We start from the raw sequence: 25,449 nt of genomic DNA, 5'->3' as shown, positions 1-25,449 counted from the left end.
GTTTTCTCAGTGAGAAAGGGTATCTTGACCAAAAAATTGCATTAAAAAAGGCCAACATTTGCAACTTTTATTTATTTCTATAGTTTGGGACTTGGGAGAGTTTTGTTCACAAAACTTGGCTTTTGTACAAAAAAGACAATTTTGTGGAGAAAATGCAGTATTTTGTGCAAAACATGCTACTTTCTGTGCCAGAATGGTCTCTTTGCACAAATCCAACAGTAAATAAATCCTGAAATGCAAGAATAAAAACCTTTGAAATTAAATCATTCTTGCACATGAGAACAAATTAATGTAATGATTTGCACATAATGCAGAGGGGAATTACATTATAAAATCCATGAGTCAGTCTTTGGCTTCTTTCTCTTCTGCTTCTATCATTTTTCTGGATCAAATGCAACCATTTACCTCTCAGGGTGTTTGTTGTTGAGTGCCTTGAAGTTGTTTCTGACTTACGGTAACCCTAAGGCAAAGCTATCATTGGATTTTATTGGCAATATTTGTTCAAAGGAGGTTTTTCTTTGCCTTCCTCTGAGGCTGAGAGAGTGTGACTTGCTCAAGTTCACCCAGTCAGTTTCCATGATTAAGTGGGGATTTGAACCCAGGTCTCCAGACTCATAGTTCAACACTCAAACCACTACACCATGCTGTCTAGTTTACTTTCAGGCGTCCACATTACAGCTGGGGCAAAGAGAGGTGAATGTCTGCTTGGTAATCACACCATCCTATCATTGAGGTATAAGTGGACCACAACTGGAATTTATCTAGCGATAAATAGACATTACTTATGTTGAAATGTCAGCTAAACATAGTATGATTAAATTAATCCAGACTCTTTTATGGCCCTGTGCCCTGATGTGAGGCAATGACATCAGCACCAGGTGCTAGGGCTCAGAATGCCAAAATTAGGCAAAAGACCTAGAAGTCGGCCAGCACCTCTAACTTAATGGTAACAACAAAGGTGTGTCCAGATGAGAGAAAAAACTATGCTTCTACGATCACATGAAATCACGCTGGAAACATTTTTCTTTGTAAAAGCCTGACGCTGTACCTTGCCTCAAAGGCTACAGGCTGATATAATTACTGCTTATTACAACCATCATTAGTGTTCATTAATATTAACTGTGTATTTTCATAATGTCAGATCATATACATCCTGCAGGAGACTAGTGTTGCTGTGCATACACAATGTAAAGCAAAGCCCTCACCTGTGTGCGTCCTCCGGTGAGCCTTCAGATGGGAGCTTTTTGTATATACCTTGTTGCATCCTTCAAAATCACATCTGTGAATCCGGCGCTTCCTAGAGTCAGGCGATTCGGACCTTCTCTGACGTCTTGTGCTCTCAATACTAAATGGTGAAATTGAACTGTGAATCAGAAGAAAAGCAGGAAGTTAGACCATCTATGTGCTTTGGGACAAAAGAAACAGGTATTTCATGGCAAGAGACAGAGGTTTTTGTTTTTCAGATCTTGAATTAAGATCACAGAGAAACACATGGAACCTGTCACTAAGCCTTGATCTTAAAGACTGATTTGGAAAACAAACAAACAAACAAGACCCAAACCCTTTAGGTCAATGTGTCCGTAATCCTCAGGTTCAAAGAGTTAGGCCCCCTGTACAGCACTCTGAGGCAGAGTGTTATCCACACCAATAATATCTGATTGAAAACTAATTGCTTTCCTGAAGTAACGATGGGCATGATGCAAGCAGTCACCATGTATGGGAGGAGAGTGTGGTCAGTTTAGTAGACCTTAAGTTATAAAAGCCTGCTGTGGAAATGGATCAAGATACTTTTAAACCAATGCATGCACTTTCCCCTAAAGTAAATAATGCTAGATTTTAAAATCTGTCTGCTTGCCTGCCTATCTATCTTCCCGCTTTTCCTCCAGTACAACTCATGTACTGGCGCTTACAACATGAATTAAATTAAGTAGCTTACAATATGAATTAAAACAAAATATAGATTAAAAAAATTACAATGATCCCTCCAGATTCGCTGGGCGGGTGACAGACCCCCGTAAATGTGGAAAAATGCAAATAAAAAATCACTATTCTTTTTACCTAAGATAACACCTGGGTTTTTTGGGATATGCGGCTGTGTTCTGGAAGAATTTATTCCTGATGTTTTGCCTGCATCTTCGGAGGGGGGGGGATCAACATCTGTCAGAGGTTCATCATAGAGTCAAGCTGGAGGACCTACAAATGTCTAGAGAAGTGTTTTCTCTAGGAACTTCTAGGTTCTCCAGCACATCTGTTTGGTCAACTTCTGGCAGTATTGTGCTGGAGGACTTAGGGCCCGAACAGACAGGCCAAAATAAAGCTGCTTCGGGTCACTTTGGAGGTAAGCTGTTTAAATGACACACGCATCTTAAGAGGCCAGAAGCTGCACCAAAGGTGCTTTCTAGTCCTTAAGACTGGAGTGTGGCTTTGGTGTGGTTTCCAGCCTCTTAGGACGCATGCATCATATAAACAGCATACTTTCAAAGCGACCTGAAGCAGTTTTATTTTGGCCTGTCTATTCAGGCCATTAGAGATTCTTAGAGAGAATATAATAATCAAAAGCGCAAATAATCAAATCTACAAAGGTCAAATCTACAAATGTGGAGGGCCAACTGTATAACATTGCAGTGCAACTACACAAAACAATTACACTAATGATCTTATTATAGCCAGACAATTAATTAAAACTGTTTAAACAGATTTAAAGATATAATAAATTAAGTAAAAAAGTACCGGAGCTCCTACTAAAAGCTCTTTCAGTTATCTGACCTTCAATAACAAAAGTCCAAAAGCTCTCATTAAAAAAGACACAATCAAATGGTGAAGCTTGGAAACTTAGATATTATATACATCATTGTATAGTGAAAGTGAACATGCTTTTTGTTTTATCAGTCTACAGAGATGACATGCCTCATATGAGGAAGCAACATAGGAAATATAAAGAGAAATGAAAAACGGAGATGGTCAAAAGGAAATACATGTAATTTCATTCTATGCCAACTCACATGTTCTTCTTCATATTAGATTCAAGCAAAAGCTATTTTGTTCAAAAGAAATTAAAATAATCCTTACTCATCTCCCTTTCCTTAGGATTAGAAATGTGTTAACTGAGACAAGGAAAAAATGAATCCATCAAACTGACCAATGTGATCTGAGGAAATGGAAATCCCACAAGCACCTTTCCCTATAAATGACAACACAATTGAAACAATAACTAAGCTGCTAGCCATTTGTTGCTTTTCCACACATTATATATGTTGCCTAAGGAGGCTGCCTCACTCTGGCGCTGCATCCGCACTGCACAAATAATCCAGTTTGACACTACTTTCATTTACATGTCTCAGTGCTATGGAATTATGGGAACTGTAGTTTTGTGAGGCATTTAGCCTTCTCTGTCTGAGAGCTCTGGTGCCACAACAAACTACAATTCCCAGAATTTCATAGCATTGAACAATGACAGATAAAGTGATGTCAAACTGGATTATTTCTGCACCTCAGATGAAGCATCTGTCTCATTTTATTAGCTGGCCCTGATAAGTCTGAGCAAGCACAGAATGAATGAAAAGGGCTACTCAGCCACCTAGATCCCAGTTCTTGGGGCGAAAGCAGGGTATGCAAAAAGTGAACAAATCGGTGAGTAAGTGCACTACGGTTCAAATATCCCCAAATGCTGCCCTGTCACCTCATCCAACCCACAAAATATTCCTCATAAATGAAAATATATGAAGTCAGAACACTGGTCAGAGTGTTTTCTTCTGCTCCTCAGTTCCCCTGGTTGTTATTTTTAGAGACAAAGAACTCTTAACATCACCACATCAAATCCTTTAGTTGACTAGAAATTGCAGAGGAGAGATGAAGGAGAAACAGACAGGGCATCTCCCAGTAATTCCACTCTTATTCTTATCTGAGGTGTCAACTCGATCCATTCATTCACACTTTGCATGGTTTAACCAATTACTAACCTTGTGTGCCTGTCTGTGTTTTCCATTGATGAGTGATGATTTATATCTGTACAAAAGTGAACACATTGGAGATAACTTCCATGTCCTTGGCTTTTAACTTCCACTTTAGATAGCCTAATAGCCCATATGGAAGATGGAATAGAAAATGATTTCTTGTAATTTCCTTTATGGTGGTTATTACCTCCAACCAAAAAAGGCTTTATCTTTCAGAACACTACTATCTACAGATATAGTTCTGCATCACATACTCAGTTTCTTCCACAAAGATACACTCTTTACCATTTTGGTCATGGTCAGTGCAACCAGTGTAAGTATTTCTAAAAAGAGGAACAAGATTCAATGAAAATTTAGTGTTCTATATGCAATCCTAATATATTTGTTTATTTTAGAAGAAATATCCACTGTGTTCAGTGAGCTTCCATTCAAGAAAACATACATAGGATCAGCCTGATCCTGTCTGACAGGGAAGACAGAAAAAGTGGATTGTACCTAGATAGTTGGTGCTGTAGAAAACCCACCAACTCCGAGGCCTTTTCCAAAATCTGTTCCTCAACAGAGTGAAGGCTTTCTGTACTTGAGCTGCCCACATTTTTTTTTTACTGTCCCAGTGTCTTTTAACACATACCACAATTAAGCATACGAATCCTTCCCCACCACTTGAACTCCATGCTAGAAAAATGTCTACAGGTTGGGCTGCAATAAAAGGAGCAAGAGCCAACTCTGTGTGTGGTGTGTGTCCCCATGTTAGTATTCTGTTTTGAGGCTGGGGAAGCAATCTACTTCTGCCCATCAGATGGTTAATAACCCTAATTCTCATGAGACAAATAGGGAGAATGCAAAGCTGATTGTATTTGGAGCATGGCCTGGTATTTGGTTACTGATATCTGGGTTCTTTTGGAGATGTAGAGAATTGGGTGTGACACCTTCTGCCATACATATGATAGCCACTCGACTTTGCCTTACAGCGGAGCCGGCACTATGACTACACTGAGTCGGTGAAGCAGCTGCAGTCCCTTAGCTTCCTAACAGCTTCACATATGTTCTTGGTAAAGAAACAGGGTTGGCTGCTTTAAACTTTAGTTTAAACCAAATTATTAAAAAACCCACACGTTTGTTAATAAATTTTTTAAAAGGCTATTATTACTGTTTTCCAAGCCTCTTACTGAAACAACAATGATTGTTTGAATTAAATATTTTAGCTTTAACAGTCTAGTGGCTGTTGTTCATTGTTAGACCAGTATCCGGTGTCAATTATTTTAAAGTGCAAGGAATGTACTTCAGAAACAAATCCTTCAATTAACATAACTTCAACCAAAACAACTTGCATTAAAAGAGCACTTTAAAAAAACAACTATGTAAGCAAATGGCCATAACATCTGAACTGCATTTTACTACTGAATTTGTTGATCTAGTCCTATAGTGGTGTGGTATATACTTCTATATACAGGTTACCAACCTGCCAATATAATTCCCAAAATTTTATTGAAAGATGTAAATAATATCAAAGCCTAATTACTTTTGGTTGTTAATGTCAAAACATGATTGATCATGCTTTCTAATACACAAAACAATAATTCACAGTATTAATATAATAAGCAGGATTCAATTTTTTTCATTAAAACATTACTGGGGAAAAAAGTTTAAACCAAAAAACTATTTTTTAAAAAACTGATTTTTTCCCAGCCTGTAAAGAAACACTGCATAATCAGCAGCAGTTTTATTTCAGAGCAGTTATTAAATCTTATTCATGAAAGGGTGCATTTGAAAGGATTTCAGGGAAGTAGTGAAGCATTAGTTGAATGTTGTAAAAGCAGACAAGCTTCTCCTTTGCAATTACAGGATAGCTCAATTAATACCCTTTTCTGTCACCATACTCTTTCCTTTGTCCAGCCTTGCAGGGCTCAAAGATGGGGCTGTACTTTCTGGACCATGAGAAGGTCACATAGATTTCCCAGTGCCTGCTAGTTGCAGCATGGGTTTATATCAGGGCATCCCAGTATATCCTTCATGGATAATGTCACTGCCCAACTGATGTGGGATCAAAGCTTCATGTGATCTCCCTATTCTGACTGTAAGTCTACTCAACATGGCTTATTGTTCTTTCCCATGCCACATTGCAGCCTATCGCAGCTGGTGGCTCCTTTAAAGGAAGGAGTGGAACCTATTTGAAGGGAGAGGGTTCAGCATCTAGGATAGTTCCATTAAAATTTGTACAAACCCCCAAGCTGATTCCCTGACCCCACCAATATAGCAGCCACCAGTTGCCACTAACTGTAGCCCCCCTGCCATCCAATAACATATTAGATAGCCTGGGCACAAACAGAGTTTTAAGCTTCTTTATTCAACTGCTTGTGTTTAGATTTTGTTTAATTGAATTGGTTTTTTTTAAAAAAAAATTTGAAAGCTTTAAGTATTTAGCTGCATTTCTGATTGGTCTAATAAAATATTATAATTATATAGATTTTGGATCCCCCCCCATAGATCAACATGGCTATCTTTCCTTTTTGCTGAATTTTGATGAAATTCTCCATGAGATCAAGGCATGGCATATAAAAAGTAAGTATAACTGTCATCCCAAATTATCACTTGCTGGCCTTTAGCTACATTGAAGATTTATATTCAACCAGTAGATGGAACCAGAGCTCTTCAAAAGAGATCAGACTGCATCCAGATATAATAGTAATTACAAACAGCTAGTGAGAGCAACCTTACATTCCTTTAGCAACAGTATCCAGCTCTCATAGAATCATAGAATTGGCAGGAACTCCAGCCAGAACAGTTCCCATCAAATAACTATCCAGCCTCTTTTTATGGCTCCTTGATTTATTACAATTTGTTTTATAAGACTGGTGCAAAATGTATGAATAATGGGAAAGACTGTTTTTAAAATGATGTAGAGGCTTGAAGAAATCTTGCTTTTTAATTTATACTCCTACTCTGAATTATTCTCTAATGGCTGACTTGTACAGAAATAAGACAAAGTGATATTAAAACAAGGTTTATAGCCTTTTCAAGGGTACATGAATATCAGGATTAGAGGTTTACAATATCTTTTCTACGTTGTTTCTGTTTGATCAGGGACGAGTTACTTATGTTTGTTTCTTATTCTGTATTCATATACTGTATTTTCCGGCGTATAAGATGACCCCCAACTTTTCCAGTTAAAATATAGAGTTTGGGATATACTCGCCGTATAAGACTACCCCTCTTCCAACACACACAAAATAAAAATTAAAAAAAACATCAGATTTGATTTCAATATGGTAATTTTAATTCAAATGCTTATGACCTGCAGGTACTTAACAGGAAAACTTGTTTTATACAAAGCCTGCTTGGATTGGATTGTATACAAAGCCCGCAGATGCTCCAATTTGGCTCGGTAGTTTCAGCACCCACCCTATAAGACGAAACTCGGCGTATAAGACGACCCCTGACTTTTGAGAAAATTTTCCTGGGTTAAAAAGTAGTCTTATATGCCAGAAAATACAGTATTTATCTTTTAAAGCTTCAATTGAGTAAGAAATATATAAGGATTCTAGTATATTTTAGGGCATAAACAAAGCCCATGTCCACAGGAGTGTCTATGGGTACAGAAAGAAAGGCATTCCACAAAACTCAGCCAGAAAACACATGTTTACATCGAGTGGGATGTTCCCTGCACTGCAAGTTGCTTAGCTCCCTTTCTGCAAATAAATGAATAAATGAATAAATAAAATAACCAACATTATTTCTGTGTTTTTGAAATACTACCAGTTATTTTTTCCAACTGTAAACCAAACAACAAATCAATCAACTGCCTTCTTGCGTACCCTCAAATTAGGAAGTGGATATAAGCTCTGGAGGAAAATAGATATTTTTATTTATTTGTGGGAAAACTTGGCATTAAGTGTTACCATGGGTTAGTTTTTTTTTCATTCCAATAACAAAACAATCCCTGCTGAGGAAAAATGTCCATCAGTGAAGGGCCATTTTTGGTGCTACTCTACAGATAACCAGAGCTTCTCACTTAGAAGTGACAGTGGTCCTTACAAGCAAACCTCCCATCTATGTTGCATTCTCTGTTAATTTCTCATCTAGCACCCTACCACAGAGGTCAAAGAGGCACGGGTATGGCTTATTCTGTCCAATGGTGCCAATGTACACTAGGTTTTTAGTTAGCACACCTTCTGCCAGTTCTAAGATGGTGAAAAAATGGTCACCCACCACATTTCATCAAGTATGGAAACATGATTCAACTAGAATTGATACCACAATGTAACAAGACAGACTTCCCATGGTGTATCAAAGTTCCTGCCCAGGTCAATATTTCATGCCAGAGGAAACAATGTCTTAGCTTTGCAGTACCATCCCATTTTTAATGCCAAATTTATGTCCTGGCATATATGACCAGAAGGGCCACCAACTTTTAATTCAAACAGCCAGTCACCAATGGTAAAATTGATCACTGAAAGTACCCCATTCAAAGCTGCTTCATTCAAACATATTGTGCATGCAAGCCCATTTATTGGTGACTCTACTCATAATTGTTGTTGGATCTCAAGTACTTTGTGGGTGCAGAAAATCTCACTGCTCTGAAGTGTCAGTGCCTTCAGATAGGATGCCACTGAGCCTTCAAGGCACCATGTTGCCCCTTAATTCACAGCTGTCAGCAGCCTTCAGATCATTGATGTCAAGGGACCTCCTCACTTTCACTATGGTAATATCATTCCATGAATACACTAGGGCTGGAAAGAATAGTTGAAGACTTTGGATGAAGTTTTTTTAAAAAAGAGGCTTCTTGAATGTCAGGAAACCCTGATGGGGCAAATCCAGGCCAAAGCCCCAGCCCTGGCAAGAAGTTCCTTTCTATCCCCTTCCTCAAGTCTTCAAATAGCTTCTCTGTATTATATCTGAACCAGAAACGTGGCCAAAAATATTATGCCCCCGCCACTTCTTCCAACAGCCTAAGGCTGCTTCCACAGCTCATGCCCTCCTTGCAAGCTAGGGTCATGTCTGAGTTTGGGTGCAAATAATGTAAAGATCTCTTTTAACAGAACAGGAATAGGAATGAGGGAGAAGGGAGCCCTACTTTTAGTATTAAATTTGGGGCAAGCACTTTGCTACTGTGATTCCTCACTGAGATCAAATAGCCATGTATGGGCATGCTGACAACTCATCCTTCAATAACCTATGTTTCCACAGTGGAAAGCAAATGTGCTTACTTGTACTACTTGTACTCAAAAGTGTGTGGAGGGAGGCTAGCATAGACAGAAACTTATCACTATAATTATAATAAAAGCCTGGGTACTATTTTCACATAGCATTGCAAGCACTGATTTTGATATACTGGCACACTGTCTGATACAAAATCCCACAGATATATGTGCCCAAAAGGCATAGGATTGAAATAAAAGCTGGCTGTTCAGGCATGGTAATAATATATATCCAGCGTTATAAATTCTCCAAACTAAGGTGATGCAATTTATTATCACCTCCCTAGTTTGCCTCCAAGATCATGGATCCACAGAAGTACAAAGTTTCCTGGAAAATTCTAGGAGTTGTAGCACCCAAAAGCAATGTTTCCAAACTCTGGTCCTTAACCAATTCTCCTCCACCCTCTTCTAAAAAACCTAGTATTTCCTTAGTTCATTCTGTTACTGTGCTATTCACTCACTCAACTTGGATGAATGGATGGCACACACATCTGTTTCTAGAAGAAGACAACTTTGGGTGAGGAACTAGATCTTTTATATTACAGTTACGACAAACCTTTATCACTATCCATGCTGGATGGGGCCGATGAGAGCTGTAATCCAGAAAAACACATCTAGAGGGCCAGTGTTTCCTTATAACCGTTGTAGTGGTTTGACCCCCCAGGATTTTCATATAAAAGGTGATCAGGTTGCAAGCCAGAGAAAGGCTCTGAGACCCAGAGTAAAGCTACTGGGTGAGACCGACTATTGCTCAGACCTGGTGTAGATCATATTGGTAACCCAAATATTAATGTAAATGCAGTGCTTCTGTTTTACTGTCATTAAAGATGAAGGAGGTGAGTGGTCAGTGAAATTCAACATGACAGAGTCTTGTCGGTCTCATGATGACCATTAACCATGCTTAATTTGCAGCAGTTACTTGCTTTACTAAACAGCGTAAGAATTACAAGTTAACTGTCCTGCTCTTAAACAGGACATAAATAATTCAGGTTCTTTTATGACATGAGCAGAGAAATATAAACGAGACCGAATAAACCATTACTGGGGTTTTTTTTCCGGCTAGAGGAGAGAACAAATCTTGATTTCCATGTAAAGCCTCCTTAAAAGGACCTTGGATGCTTTGATTCATGGCTGGCACAAATTCACCTGTGTTCTCACATCCCTTAGGAAAGCTCCGTTCAATTTCATTTGGAACAGGTACAAAAAACCTTGAGGGAAAAGTGAGGTAATTATATCTTTGTAGGGCATTCTAAGCCAGTTCTCCACTCCCTAATTTCTTACTAAGCCTCTGTCCCTCTCCCTCCCTCTCTCTCTTACACACATCATATTCTGCTCCTTTGGGACATAAACTTAAACCTTAAAATATATAGTAACATTTGCACCTGTGTGCTAAGGGTGAGATAAACATTACCCACTGAGTGACAAAGGCTATAGTCACACTGCAGAAATAAAGAAGCTTGATACCACTTTAACTGCCATTAATCTATCCTGTGGAATCCTGTGGAATCCTGTGATTTGTAGTTTGGTGAGGAATTGAGCCTGGTCTCACCAAACTACAAATCCCAGGATTGCATAGGATCAAGTAATGGCAGTTAAAGTGGTGTCAAACTGCTTTATTTCTGCAGTGTGGCTACATCTCAAATCACTCCAAACAAGTTCTGTAGACCAAGCCCAGCAACACTCTAAGACACTGTTTACTTCTGCATTGAGGTTCTTGACTGTACAGCCTCCCTTGATCAGGCCAAATCTTTCCCCTGTTCCCTATTTGCCATTATGAATCTGCCATGACTTAGAAATCCTCACTCAATCTTTCCATAATAATACAGGCATGCTTCAGTTGACATGCATCAGTTAACAAAGAAGCTTCTTTTTACAATGTCTTTTTATGCCTTCCCAGATCTCCTTTTCTTCCTTGTTCTCTGTCCAGCTAACAGTAACATTGACATTGGGAGGATGGTAAAGGAGGACTGGAGAAACACAGACTTTTAGTGTCAGGCTGCAGAAGTGTGTCTCCAGTAAACAATGCAATAAAAGCTTGAGCTGGGTAATAATAGGATTCTGCTTTAACTGATCCAACTGTAGTTGTGTGTGCTGCCTATAGCAGTCAGGGTAAACAGTGGTTGTCTCCAGACAGAGAAAACGAGAAATCAAAACAGGGAAAAGGAGAAAAGTACATAAGCCTGCCTCACCAGCTATACCCATCATGTTAAAGAAGCATAGATCTATATGTTTGGCCACAAAAATGGATACCATAAGAAGAAATGGAGGCTAATGAAAAAAATAATAATTGCTGGATGCATTTTGGAAGAAGCTTTCAAGTGGTCTTTCAAGGATTCAAAAATGTTTTCTTTACTTATGCAAGGTTTTCCTGCTCTGGTTATTTCATTTCACATGTGCATATTGTTAATTTTGGATGCAAAGTTTGCCGAAACACGCTGAATTGTTCTTCTTCTTTTTTTCTTTTTTTTGTGATGTAGGAACCTATCCCTATTCATTCCATGTTGTTTATGGTTCTTGTACCAAATTTTAGGTTAAAAAAGTAATGCCCAGGAACACCTCTATTTCCTTAAATGAGATGTACCTGTAACTGTTTAATGTTGTGAATTAATGATCATGGGCTCCATAGGCTTCAGATTTGAACATTATGGAACTGTGTTGCATTAGTACACTGCTTTTTTCTCCAGCTGCAATTCCACTTCTCGACTTGTTTCTCCTCTTGAGGGTTTCTGGATGGATACTTGTGAGACTAAATGTATGCCCGCAATCCATAGGAAAGAGAGTGGTGAGAACTGAGGTTGGGAGAATCTCTAAAACTCCCAGCCCACAGACCGAACCCCATGAGTGGCTCCAAACTAGCCACAGAGGATCCTGAGATACTCCTCCTCCCCTCTAAGCCCCAACCCACCTTAGGATCTCTACCCTCTGGGATGGCTAGACCTCTCTCAAGTGCCCCTTGGCTTCTTATTGAGACAAGCAAGCACACACAGGAAAATGCCTCTCTTCTTTTCAGTCAGTGGTGGTGAGTCATACAAGAGGGTGCATTATTGCTACATGAAGGATGCATCTACACTGTAGAAATAACACAGGTTGACATCACTTTAAGTGCTGTAGCTCCATTCTATGAATTCTAGCATCTGTAGCTTTACAGGGTCTTTAGCCTTCTCTGCCAAAGAATGTTGGTGCCTCTCAAAACTGCAAATTCTAGGATTCTGTAGGATGGAGCTATGGGAGTTAAAGTGGTGTCAAGCTGCATCATTTCTAGAGTGTGGATGCATCTGGAGAAAGGTGATGGGGAAGAAGAACAGAAAATATTTAGGGAAGGAGAAGATGCTAGAGGCAGATTGTCATTACTGACAGCAACCAGAGTTGTGGCCTAATCCCAGAGGCCCGTCCAGGACTAAAACATCCCCCCACCCTCCGCTGTAGAGAAAAATACTGAAGACAGAAAAGGATAAACACTTTTCCCTTCACTTCTTTGGCCCAAATAATCCCATCACACTTCCCCAAAATGGGAAGACAGAACTTCATTATGTGCAAAGATGTTGGCCTCTGATCCACAATTGGACTTACTGCAGTCCATTTCATTAGAAACACTGTCCAGAATTAATGTCTGCTTCTACACAACCAAGACCTGTCTTCAGTCCCACAAGAACCATAGACACTAGTAATCTAAAGAGTTTAAACAAAACTGGAACATAAGCATTGAAATCCAGAACTCTACATAATAATTAGAATCTATTTCTCCCCCTCTTTAAAAAGTCTATCTCTAAAGTGATATAATGTAATGCCAGAGAATCTTTAGTGTAGGTTTTACACTTTGAAAAATTCCTCCACAGCACAGTTTAAGATATGATTAAGCATATAAACTAGGGGAGTATGTAATATAATATTCTGCCACAGGGAAGAGAATACTAGGTATTCTGCAATGAAATGATTTTTAAATCAAACTTTCCCAAATCTTTACTGCAGGGCCTATAGATTTTCTGCTCTTTATAAGAGGTAACATGTCTCCTCAGAGATAGGAAAAACACATTTCTTCTTTCTTCTGTATCATCTCACCTATCTTAATTTTTAGCATTTATTCTGGATATTTGTCACTGATATCCAAAGCTCTCCACTTGAATCCAAAGAACTGCATGTGGAGTCCTCACTGAATGGGACTTTCCTGTCCTTGTTCTTACTGCAGTTCTTTCTGCTTTTGAAAAGCTACCCTGAGGTTCAGTGGAACTGTTCAGAGCACACTGGAAGGGGAATTAATCTTTGCCTATTTTGTCCTTACATGCAGGGACAAATAATCACTATGGATTTCTCTCCATCACAGGAGAAAAAGAATATTTCTCTGTAGTAGTGTGCTGATATGCAAATGACCCAAAGGGTGCAGAATTATTATTTTGTGGACAAAAACACATGGGGCTTTCTTTTGTATAGTAGGTCCGTTTTTTGCACCCAAATCCACATGGTTTTCTCTACAAAATAATTCCTCCACAACACTTTGGATCATTCAAGTACCAGGGGAAAACTACACAAAATTCTTGCTGCTCTATTACTCTTCTGAATAAGAGTTTTCCAGCTCTCAGGAAATGCAGTTTTTGACTTGGAAACTAGTAATTATGCACAGTCTTTCCATTGTTACACTGTGTCTAATGGATGAGTGGTTGCAGGAGGAAACTGTAAATATCAGGTCCCCCCCTGCCTTTGTGCATGCAGAAGTTCTTTCCACTTGTGCAAGAGTCTCTATGGATCCCAGGAAATCACACAGTTATCTCTAGGTAAACTGTAGAACACCACCAAGGACAGACAGATAGCTGTTTTTGTCATGTGCCTTCAAGATATTTCCAATTTATGGTGACTCTAAGGCACATGACAAATCTTATCATGATGTTTTTGGCAAGATTTGTTTAGAGGAGGTTTGCCATTGTCTTCCCCCAAGGCTGACAGCATGAGACTTGTCCAAGATCGTCCAGGGGTTTATCAAACACTGGTCTCCAGGTGCAGTACAACACTCAAACCACTATGGCACTCTGACCAACTATGACACCTTATAGAGGTATGGTAGTGAACCTATGGCATGTGTGCCCTCTCTAGGAGGGCACATGGAGAGACGGGAAGGTAGGGGAAGAGTAGGAACAGGTGCTTCCTCTTCTCTTAGAAGATGTGTGCTATTACCCTGTCTGAACCAATGCAACTTTCTGCAAAGCATTAAGCACCCTACTCACATACATTTGTGGTGTGAGTCTCACAGTAGCAATGCTTCTTTCCAGAAGGAAAAATCAATACCAGAGATTCTGTAGACAACACAGAACACAGAAGGTACACATGTGCTGATTACTCAAAGTAGCAATCTTTTTGGAAGATGTCACACAAGCTATGTCAAAAAGTAAGAATGAGAGAAGCATGCAATGTATGCAGGTCCCCCACAATACTTGGACACAGGTTTACTTAGTTGTAGGAAAATAAGAGGCTATAATGGCCATTAGTGAGTTGTTTCTGAAGTCCACATTTAATAACATTTTTTTTAAAAAAAATGCAACTAGTTACCCAAGACTATATTAGGATTGCAATAAACCCTCTGGCATCCCAGTTAGAATCATGGAATCATAGAAACACAGAGGTGTACGCGATCACAAGGGCCATCCAGTCCAACCCCCGGATATGCAGGAAATCCAAATCAAAGCATTCGCAACAGATGGCATTCCAGCCTCTGCTTAAAGATCTCCAAGGAAGGAGACTCCACTACACTCCGAGGAAGAGTGTTCTACTGTCGAACAGCTCTTACTGTCAGGAAGTTCCTCCTAATGTTCTGATGGAATCTCTTTTCCTGTAACTTGCATCCATTGCTCTAAATCCTGTTCTCTGGAGCAGCAGAAAACAAGCTTGTTCCCTCCTCAATATGATATCCCTTCAAATATGTAAACAGAGCTATCATATCACCTCTTAATCTCCTCTTCTCCAGGCTAAACATACCCAGTTCCCTAAGTCGTTCTTCATAGGACATGGTTTCCAGACCCTTCACCATTTTAGTCACCCTCCTTTGGACATGCTACAGTTTCTCAACATCCTTTTTGAATTATGGTGCCCAGAACTAGACACAGTATTCCAGGTGGGGTCTGAACAAAGCAGAATATAGTGGCACTATTAATCTAGACACTATACTTCTATTGATGCAGCCTAAAATTGCATTGGCCTTTGTAGCAGCCTCATCGCACTGTTGACTCATGTTCAACTTGTGGTCTACTTGGACTCCTAGATACCTTTCACACGTAGTTTCATTCAGCCAGATGTCCCCCCATCCTATATCTATGCATTTCATTTTCCGCCCTGAGTGCAGTACCTTACATTTCTCCCTGTTGAAGTTCATTTTGTTAGCTTTGACCCAGCTTTCTAGTCTATTCAGATCATTTTGTATTTTGATCCAGTCCTCTGGGGTATTAGCTACTCCTCCTAATTTGGTGTCATCTGCAAATTTGATAAGTATGCCCCCAATTCTGTCATCCAGGACACTGATAAAGATGTTGAATAGCACTGGGCCAAGGACAGAACCCTGTGGGACCCCACTGGTCACTCCTCTCCAGGATGAACAGGAGCCATTGTTTTGCACCCTTTGGGTTTGGCCAGTCACCAATTACAAATCCATGCAACAGTTGCCTTGTCTAGCCCACATTTCAATAGCTTGTTTGCAAGAATGTCATGGGAAACCTTGTCAAAGGCCTTACTGAAATCAAGATATACTATATCCACAGCATTCCCTTCATCTATAAAGCTGGTAATTTTATTAAAAAAAAAAAGAGAGATCAGATTAGTCTGACATGACTTGTTTCTCTGAAACCCATGTTGACTTTTTGTGATTATGGAATTGCCTTCTAGATGTTCACAGACTCTCTGTTTAATGATCTGCTCCAAAATCTTTTCTGGTATTGATGTCAGACTAACTGGACGATAATTGTTGGGATCCTCCTTTCCCCCCTTTTTGAAGATGAGAACATTTGCCCTCCTCCAGTCTGGTGGGACTTCTCAATACAGTCTCTAGGAGTTCTCAAAGATTATTTCCAATGGTTCCGATATTACATTTGCCATTTTTAAATACCCTTGGATGTAGTTCATCTGGTCCTGGATACTTATATTCATTTAAATTAACCAGGTATTCCTGTACTATCTCCTTACTTATTCTATGCTAAAATTTCCTCATTCTGTCCTCTGCTCCATTATCCTCAGGTTGAGCACACTTTGCCTTGTCTGAGAAGACTGAAGCAAAGAAGGTATTGAGTAATTCTGCCTTTTCTCTGTCCCCTGTTAGCATTTTGCCATCCTCTCCACACAGTGGCCCTACCATTTCCTCCTTATTCCTTTTCCTGCAGACATACCCAAAAAGCCCTTTTTATTGTTCTTAACCTCTCTAGCAAGCCTGAGTTCATTCTCCCACTGTTGTAGAAAAGGATCAAACTGCCTGTAATTTTTCAAGTCGAAGATGACAGCCCTGTATTTAAATATGAGACAGTGCAGTCAAGAAGAAATACATTAAAAATGAGGCCATTAAGCCAATGCCACTAAGTTGTTCATATCCCTTCTTGACTCCAGGTGGCGGCACAGTCTTGAGTTTATTTAGCTGTAACATAGTAGCCGGTGGCCTTTGTTCTCCCTTCAAAAGGTAATTCCATACATCCTTCTTTCTCCTCAAGATGCCGACCTCAGAGACAGGGGATATGGCAGAGCTCTTTTCAGTAACAGAAATCAGTGTATCGCTGCACTTCAGTAACAAGATTCTTCAATTGGTACAAAATAAGGGGATTAAAAGTGGAAGAAAGACAGTAAAGGAATGCTACTTTTACTTTTTTTATCTGTCAACTTGTTAAGTAATTCTTCAAAAGAATTCTTCATCCACTACACATAAAGTAGGTAGACAAAAGATTAAACATGCATATTCCAGAAGGAAGGAAGAAACAAAAGACAATTTCAACATTAAGCAAGGACCTTTACAGATTCTGTGAAAACTTGACATTAAGAGCTAGGAATGGGCTGGTATTAAAATGCATTACAGAAGTGGAGAAAGCCAGTGTGGTTTAGTGATTTCAGCATTGGACTATGCCAATATTTTTATATATCTTAGGCACGACACAGACCACCCAAATGCGCTGTGCTCCCAGTGATACTAGGGTTAGGGAGCGCACACCAACCACACGCTCCCTAACCCTAGTACGTGTGGGGGGTACCATGATTGCACATCCCCGCCCATACATCGCACACGTTAGTGACATCACAGCTGTGCAGCATCCAAATGGTGCTGAACAGTTGTGATGTAACTGCGCCGTCCTACGGCGCTTTGCTGCGCAGCAAGCAGGAGCTGCTTCTAAGTGCTCCTTTTTTGCTGCGCAGTGGTACCACGCCATTTCGTTGCTGCGGTAACGCTGCGCAGCAAAGAGAGGAGGCTCCAGTCTGCCTTTTGCAGGCGGTGTGTACCAGGCCTTACTTAACCTATTAGAAATTAAATACTACAATATGAGAGCCAGCATGTTGTAATGGTTTGAATGTGGGACTAGCACATTGAGAGATCAGGGTTTGAGTGACTTAGTCATGGGAACCCACTGCGTGACCTTGGGAAAGTCGCACTCTCTCAGCCTGAGAGGAGGGCAATGGCAAATCCCATCTAAACAAATGTTGCCAAGAAAACCCTGAGATAGGGTTGCCATAGGTCAGTAATTACTTGAAGACATACAACAACAATAACAATAAATAGACATGGAAAGACAGACAAACACTGGGGCAAAGCATTATCTCTCACATATTGGACCAAGGGATGAAGGTTCCCATGTGGTGTGTAACCAATAGAACTTTGGCTTTATTCTGCTGTAAGGGGCCTGTGCAACTTTTAAAAAGCATGTCTCCCTTACATGAAGAAAATCTGCAAAGTTCTAAAATGCAAGCAGATGCAGGAGAGGTAAAATACTGGTTGATAGCTTAAATGCATGTGTCTTTATTTGGTGGTGGTGCTAGCTTGAAAAGAAAACGCTGAAGGAAGTCCAAGGGATAGTGAAAGATGCAAGTGCGATTCTGTATGGCAACCTAACAAAGGGTGTATCTACACTATACAATTATACCACTCTGATACCACCTTAACTGCTCTGACCCTATTACCTAGAATCCTGGGGTTTATAGTTTAATGAGATGTTTAGAATTTTATGCCAAAGAGCCCTGGCACTGTAGTTCAGGCACTAGAAAATTCTACATACTTCATCAAACTACAGATCCCAGAACTCTGGAGGATCAAGCCACAGTAGTTAAAGTAGTATCATTGCTATACAAGCAAAATAAATATGGCATCTAGGGGTCACCTTAGGGTTGCCATAAGTCAGAAATTACTTGAAGGCAAACAGTGACAAACTGAGAGCAGGTCTGGCCTAAGATAAATTGCTGTGTATGGCAAATGACAAAAATATGCTTATTTCCCCTCTTCCTCCCAAACATATTGAAACTTACTAGAATGATAGCTGAAACTGGGTTCCAAAAAGCTATTGGGAAAATTTCCCCCTCAACACTGTAAGAAAGCAAGCTAGTTTATGAGTATAGGACAGGACAAAATCCACACCTCTGTCTTCTTCCAGCATCTCAATGTCATCTAACATCTGACTCTCCTCAAAGGCAGGCTGGCCCTCATTCAAAGGAACCTTCAGAGAAACCTGAGATTTTGAGTTTCTGTGTGGCCATGCAACATGTGAAAATGACATATTGAAATAAACACACTATTTATTCCCTTTTTGTTAGGGTATTAAGGTTTGTAGCTTAACCAGAGTGCAGCTGTAAACTGTCACAAATATTATTCAAACATAGTGCTTCAAGTCAGAGACTGAGTGATTCAAATGGAGCACTTAAGCTGAACTAGAAAATAGAATTCCAGATGCATTGTCAAATTCACAATTTTCTATCATATAATATTTAACTATGGGTTTGATCTAAGCTTCTAAGACATTTTTTTTATTTGCTCAACAAATAAAGGTACCATTAATACTACTTAATAAAAAGGCTAATTCAATAGTTTCTTTATCACTGCTGCTGTCACAAGTGATAACCTGCATGTCTGTGAAATGAGTCCAAGTATAAACACTTTCAGTTTACTTCACACCATGTTTTCAAATGAATGATTTCATACTTTCATCTGTAAGTTTTCTAGTGATGATACATTTCTGTGATCCATTTCACAGTTCAGTTATTAAAAATGAATAGGTATTCATTAGATGTTCAAGATGCATTCATATATACATTGCAGCCATACGCTATGAGTTTCTACTGTACTGTTTCAATATAATAAACCAGATTTGCACCCAGATTTCCAAGCTAAATACAGCACACCACAAGAGTCAAGACTTAGCTGTTGTGACAGGTGTATATCCATATATATATATATATATATATATATATATATATATATATATATATATTCTTTCCTACACACAGTTCACCACCTGTCCTTTGCTGTATTATATCAAATGTAAGATATCCAGCATTTAGACAAGGCTCCCTGATTTGAAAAGTCTGAACAATCCATGGGTACAGATATGATTAAACAGAATATATTTCAATATATTCTATCCATATGAAAAATAAACCTCCAACTATATGGTAACATGACTGGACAGTGGAAACCGGATCCCTGTCTTCAAAGCTATAGATGCAAACATTAAAATTGAAGAAGCTGCTTTCCCTAGTTTGGACCAAATTTCTGGAGCTAAACTGGTTCAAAAAGCAGTTCTTGAATACCTGAATCAGACACCACTCCTTTGAAAGCAAAAAGTCACCACACAACAATGAAACTGTCTCTAGATAATACTGTCTTTTTCAAATACACAGAGAGGGAGGGAGCACTAATATACTAAGGTTCTTCCATGAAAAAGGGACAATATGTTAGCAGAATTCATTTAACTCAAATGCTTCTTACAGGATTTTTTCATTCATTTGAAAGACAGGGCTGAGGAGAGTGAGAGCCTTCTTGCATGAGAAAACAAAGTGGAAATGGGGCTGGAGAGTAGTGGCTTTCTCTGTGCCTTACCATCTGTGCTTGTCGTAGCATTTCAGTTCCCTTCTTGCAAGAGAAGGTTGTAAAAGCATGTCTTTTGTTGGATTTTTCTATCTAGAAAAAAGACACACTTTTACAACCATCTCCTGAGGGAAGAGAACTGAAACGCTACAACATCATGCAAATGAGGGGGGTTCCAAGCAGACAACGAATCATTAAGTAAATGAACACCCTGTAGGCCTTACCATTCAACAACAGAACAATATACAGATTAACATGCAAATCACCTCCTCTCAACCAACAATATATATACCCCCATTCTTCCATTCCAGCATTCTCTGAAGATGTCAGCCACAGGTGCTAGGAATAAACTCTTCTAGAACATGGTCTCTTAGCCTGAAAAACCCATAAAAACTATGGATGCCAGCCATGAAAACCTTCGACTTCACAATCTTAGAGCTGCACAGATGCACGCTAGTCCAATACATTATGCCAGATTTTGAACTCTTCTTTGCTTTCCTTTCTTCTCTTGTTTCCCCACCTTCATGCCTCATGAAGAGTTCAGAAGAACTCTAAAGCTTGTACCACTTTTGTAACACTTTAGTGGTCTTAATAATTCGAACTCTGGTTTTTGTTTGTGCTTTAAGACTACTATAGTTTAACAAGCGGTTCTGTAGTCTCATGCTACACCCCTTCCATAATTGGAAGAAAAAACAATGTGATCACAGGAGAACCTCTTCCGTTCCTACTAATATTCACTTTCATGATGATACTTACCATCATGTCAACTAGATATGAATCAAACTAGTAAAATGAGGCAGAATTGAAAAGTACAAGGACCTGAAGGCTGTCCCATTGAGTTCTGCATAGAGAGCTGGCTGACAGAAACAGGCACATGGGAAAGATAGCACTTGGGCTGGTGCAACTAAACTGATAAACAATGATTTATTTGAACCAGATGACACATTTATCAGTACCACTGCTCAATGCATACTGCTGTTGGGCTACAAATGAAAATCAACAAAGGAGGACATGACCTGATCTGAAGTTGCTGTAGGAGAATTTTTTTACCAAGAAGGTTGCAGAATTTTTTCCTGCTGCCAAAAGAAGGCCATTCTGTGAAATACAGTTGCATGACCTCTCTTTTTCTTGGAAATTAATGGACAAAATGTTAACCAAACTTTTGCTTTGTGAAGACAGACTTGAGAAGTTCAGAAGCAATTTATTTCAGTACTTGATTTAGCACAGGTTTGTTTTCTGTCCTCAAATCACATGCCTTGGGAGACAGCAAATATACTATATACTCAAAATGGCTTAGGTCCAGACTACTTGGAAGACCATATATCCTTGCATGAACCTGCCAGAGTCTTAAGATCCTCACGGGAAGGCTTCCTCTAAGTCCTGGCACCATCACATGTCTGTTTGGTGAGGACATAAAAAAGAGCCTTTTTAGTGGCTGCACCAACTCTTTGGAACTCTCTTCCATGTGAGATTAGGCTGCTCCCATCTGCTCTCCTTTCATTGGCAGGCAAAAGTATTTTGTTTAAGCAGGTTTTTAATTATTAATTGCTTGCAGAGAGTTTTCTTATGAAGCTGGGTTTCTCTACTTTTTTGTATATTTTAAAATGATTTTATATTGTTGAATTTATGATTTGAAAAACTGTGATATTTTACTTATGCTGTAATTTTATCGCTTTGTTTTTAGCTAATTTCTGAAGCTAATTTTTAGCTAAATGTTTTATAGTTTGTGAGCTGCCTTGGGTCCCGCACCAGAAGAAAGAATGGTGGCATATAAATACAATAAAATAAGCATTGATCCCAAGACTTTATAACTTTATAACAAGGGCAGGCAGCTGCAGAAAGATGCAGGAGATTATAACACAGGGGTTATCCTCTCCTTGTCCCATTCCTGTCTCGTCCTTCCCGTGCGATTGCAGGAAGGACTTTCAGATGACATTGAGCAGATCCTGTCATTAACCCGTCTGAAAAGCGCGAGTGACCATGATCACACAAAAGACTTACAGATGACGTTGCACAGATCCTGTCATTAAAATGACATTGGCCGGCATTTTGCTGTAACAGACGTTCGCATTATTGCAGTGCCACTTTAATGACTGGTTAATGGCGGGATCGGTACTACTATTTGAAAGCCTTTTGCGTTATTGCAGTCATGGACAAGTTAATGATGGGATAAGGATGGCGGAGCAATCCTGTCACTATCCCATCTGTATGTGATAATCTCCTCAGTGTGCCTAAGTAAACTTCTATCATCACAAGATCAGCTTATTTCTGATTTATTTGACTTTGGGAGGATTGAGTGCTTGCAAAAGAAAAAAAATGTTTGGGGCCCACATATTGCACTTTGTCCATTTCTGTTTTAGATGCCTGTCTGCCTTTGTCTGCAGCTCATATCTTCACTTCATCCATTTGGCTGCATGCATGTTTTGTTGTTTTTTGTTGTGTCATCGACTTCAACTTATGGTGACCCCATAAATGAGAGACAGTCATGCCACTCCATTATCAATTTTATGTAGTCTGCAGTGGCCTTTATATGATCATGTTTTTAACTAAATAGAAAAATAAAAATACACAACAAGCCAAATAATTCTCCCATGCCTCACAGATTCAGGGCTATGATTTTCTTGGTTGATTCTATCTATCTGTAATGCAGTCTTTTCTTCCTACTGCCTTCTGCCTTACCAGCATTATTGTCTTTTCTACTGAGTCATGTCTTCTCATAATATGGTCTAAGTACAACAGTGTCAGCATAGTCATATTGACTTCTAAGAAGAGTTGATTTGCTGTAGGGCCTATTTGTTTGTCTTTTTAGTAGTCCACCATATCTGAAGAACTCTTCTCCACCATCGCAATTCAAATAAGCTGATTTTCATCCTTTCAGCTTTCTTCAGCTTTCAAAACCATACACAAAAATTGGAAATATGATGGCAATGATAATCATAACTTTAGTATTCAATGAGATACCTTCACATTTCTTGTTTAGTTTCCTTATACTTGCCCTTCCAAGAGCTAATCTTCTTCTGATTTCTTGACTGCGGTCTTTGCTAAGATTAATGACTGAGCCAATGTATGGAAAATCTTGAACTATTTCAATGTCTTAAATGTTTACTTTAAAGTTATAGAAATCATTTGTGGTCATTATTTTTGTTTTCTTAATGTTCAATTGCCTTGGCTGTATTAATAGGACAATTTAATTTTGGAGGATTTTATGAAATGTAAAGTAAACCTTAAATGATCATCCCCCCCCCCCCAAAAATAAAACTCCACCCTAAACAATCCCCTCAACCTCAAACCCTGATGTTTCCCTTCATGGCACAATGCAAAACAATTTTGACAAAGCTGAAGCCTGGTGGCTAAAGGGTTCTCTAGCTCAAGGAGATGGTATTCAACTACTTCTGGATGGCATGGTAAATCCTGGAGGATTTTATGTAGTCTTAAGTGGCCATTATATGATCATATTTTTTAAATAAATAGAAAAAAAAACACAACAAGCCAAATAATTCTCCCAAAGTTTTTTGTGGGTTCCCCCCCCCCCCCCCCAAAAAAAGAAGCTTGCAGGCTCAAAGCACAGCTAAACAGATTGCAATCTTGGGTCAAACTAGGTGGCCTTGTCAGAACATGACAGGAATCTCGATGTCTTTTCTGAAATTTGCCATTCATTCTTAACTGTCGGTGGCACTGAAAGCCAACTTCCCCTTCTCTCCACCAGTTATGCCTGATCCAATATGGGTATAACAGCCAATCATTTCTATTTTATTTTTTTCCACTGCCTCTTGCACCTTTCTAGCACTCCAGCTAGATAGCTCCCAGTCTGATTGTCTACTGCTACAGAGAGAGATGATGAAGAAAAAAACCAAACCAAGGGTGAAGGTTAAGTTAAACTACAAGGGATTAGCAATGAATATGGGTGATCAGTGTAATGAGATAATTCTATTACATTTTGTGTTCAAGCAATTTAGCCCAATTGTTTGCTGACCTTTGGTGATTTTGAGCCCCACTGAAAGACAATAGAGTCCTAAAAAGCATGTTAGTGCTGGGGGATGTTATTTCTTTATGTACACTACCTGCATCTGTTGCTTACCTTCTGCCTCAACCACTGTTTATATTCATTAATCACATTTACATTCTACTCATCAGTTATTGAGTTTTACCACTTTATGTCATTTGCTTTTTTCTTGTATTTCTAAGGAGTCCAATATCCACAGTTCTAATGTAGAGAAGGATGTTAGAATGAAGATACAGTACAGTCAGCCCTCCATAACCACAGATTATTCACGTATTCAAGCATCCACAGTTTGAAAATATTTTAATAATACAGAAATTCTCAAAAGCAAACCTTGATTTGGCCATTTTATGCAAAGGACATCTTCTTACTGTGCCATTATATTTAATGGGACTTGAGTATCCATGGAATTTGGTATACACAGGGTGGGGGGGGGGTTTCCTACTGTATGGTGTAGAGGGTAAGAGTATGTGGAGAAGAAAGTAAGAGTAGGTAGGAAGAGGGGCTGGATGTGATGAAGGATGTAGGAAAAGGAAAGGATGTGAGAAAGAGAAGAATGTGAAAGGTGATGATATGAAGGTTTTTGAAAGGGTACGTTAGTAGTGAATGATTAGTGAAATGGCTTTTGTGTTTTCATAAATGTCATACATGATTAACCTTTTAAAGTGTTCAATAAAAATTAATTTAAAAAAAAATATCTGCAGTTTTCTGGGCAGTTGTCCACAGGTAAGGGACCAAAAATAAAAACCATCAGTAAAGGATAATATGTACATATGATATACCATAGTACAATTGGCCCTTCATATCCACAGATTTTTTAAATCTACAAATTCAACCATCCATGGCTTGAAAATATATAAAATCCCAGTAATCAAACCTAGATATTGCCATTTTATATAAGGGACCATTTTACTATGCCACTGTATTAAATGGGACTTGAGCATCCACAGATTTTGGTATCCATGAGGGGTCCTGGAACTAAACCCCAGTGGATACCGAAGACACAGGGCTGAACAGTAGAATGATTTAAAAGCATTAAAAATGTTTTAAATGACTGGTAAAAAGATCCTTATATGACACTTAGAAGACCATAAGGAAAGTGCCAGGTGAGTCCTCTGAGCAGAACATTCCACAGATCAGGCACAAGCAATGAAAAGCCCCTCCATCTTGTAATCTCCAGCCCTGGGTCATTTGGATGGAAAACCCAAGATAAATTTAACACCCCTTTGAGAAAGGGGAGAGAACAGTGGGTTGTATGGTGGATTTAGAGCG

At 39.2% G+C, this 25,449-nt stretch overlaps 1 protein-coding gene across 8 annotated transcripts in view; it reads right to left on the bottom strand.

The window, feature by feature from the left end:
- KLF12 (Kruppel like factor 12) overlaps window positions 1-25,449 on the bottom strand; it is a 262,604-nt gene that overhangs the window by 24,114 nt on the left and 213,041 nt on the right. For all 8 annotated transcript variants that reach the window (XM_042456792.1, XM_042456797.1, XM_042456796.1 and 5 more), the window contains one exon: window positions 1,206-1,363. In XM_042456792.1, coding sequence (XP_042312726.1) covers window positions 1,206-1,363 — 158 coding nt within the window. The remainder of the gene's footprint in view (window positions 1-1,205; window positions 1,364-25,449) is intronic.

The sequence above is a fragment of the Sceloporus undulatus genome, chromosome 3 (assembly GCF_019175285.1).
Source record: "Sceloporus undulatus isolate JIND9_A2432 ecotype Alabama chromosome 3, SceUnd_v1.1, whole genome shotgun sequence".
Taxonomy (NCBI): Eukaryota; Metazoa; Chordata; class Lepidosauria; order Squamata; family Phrynosomatidae; genus Sceloporus; species Sceloporus undulatus.
Note: the sequence above shows the minus strand (reverse complement) of the source record. Positions and strands in the feature narration are given on the sequence as shown.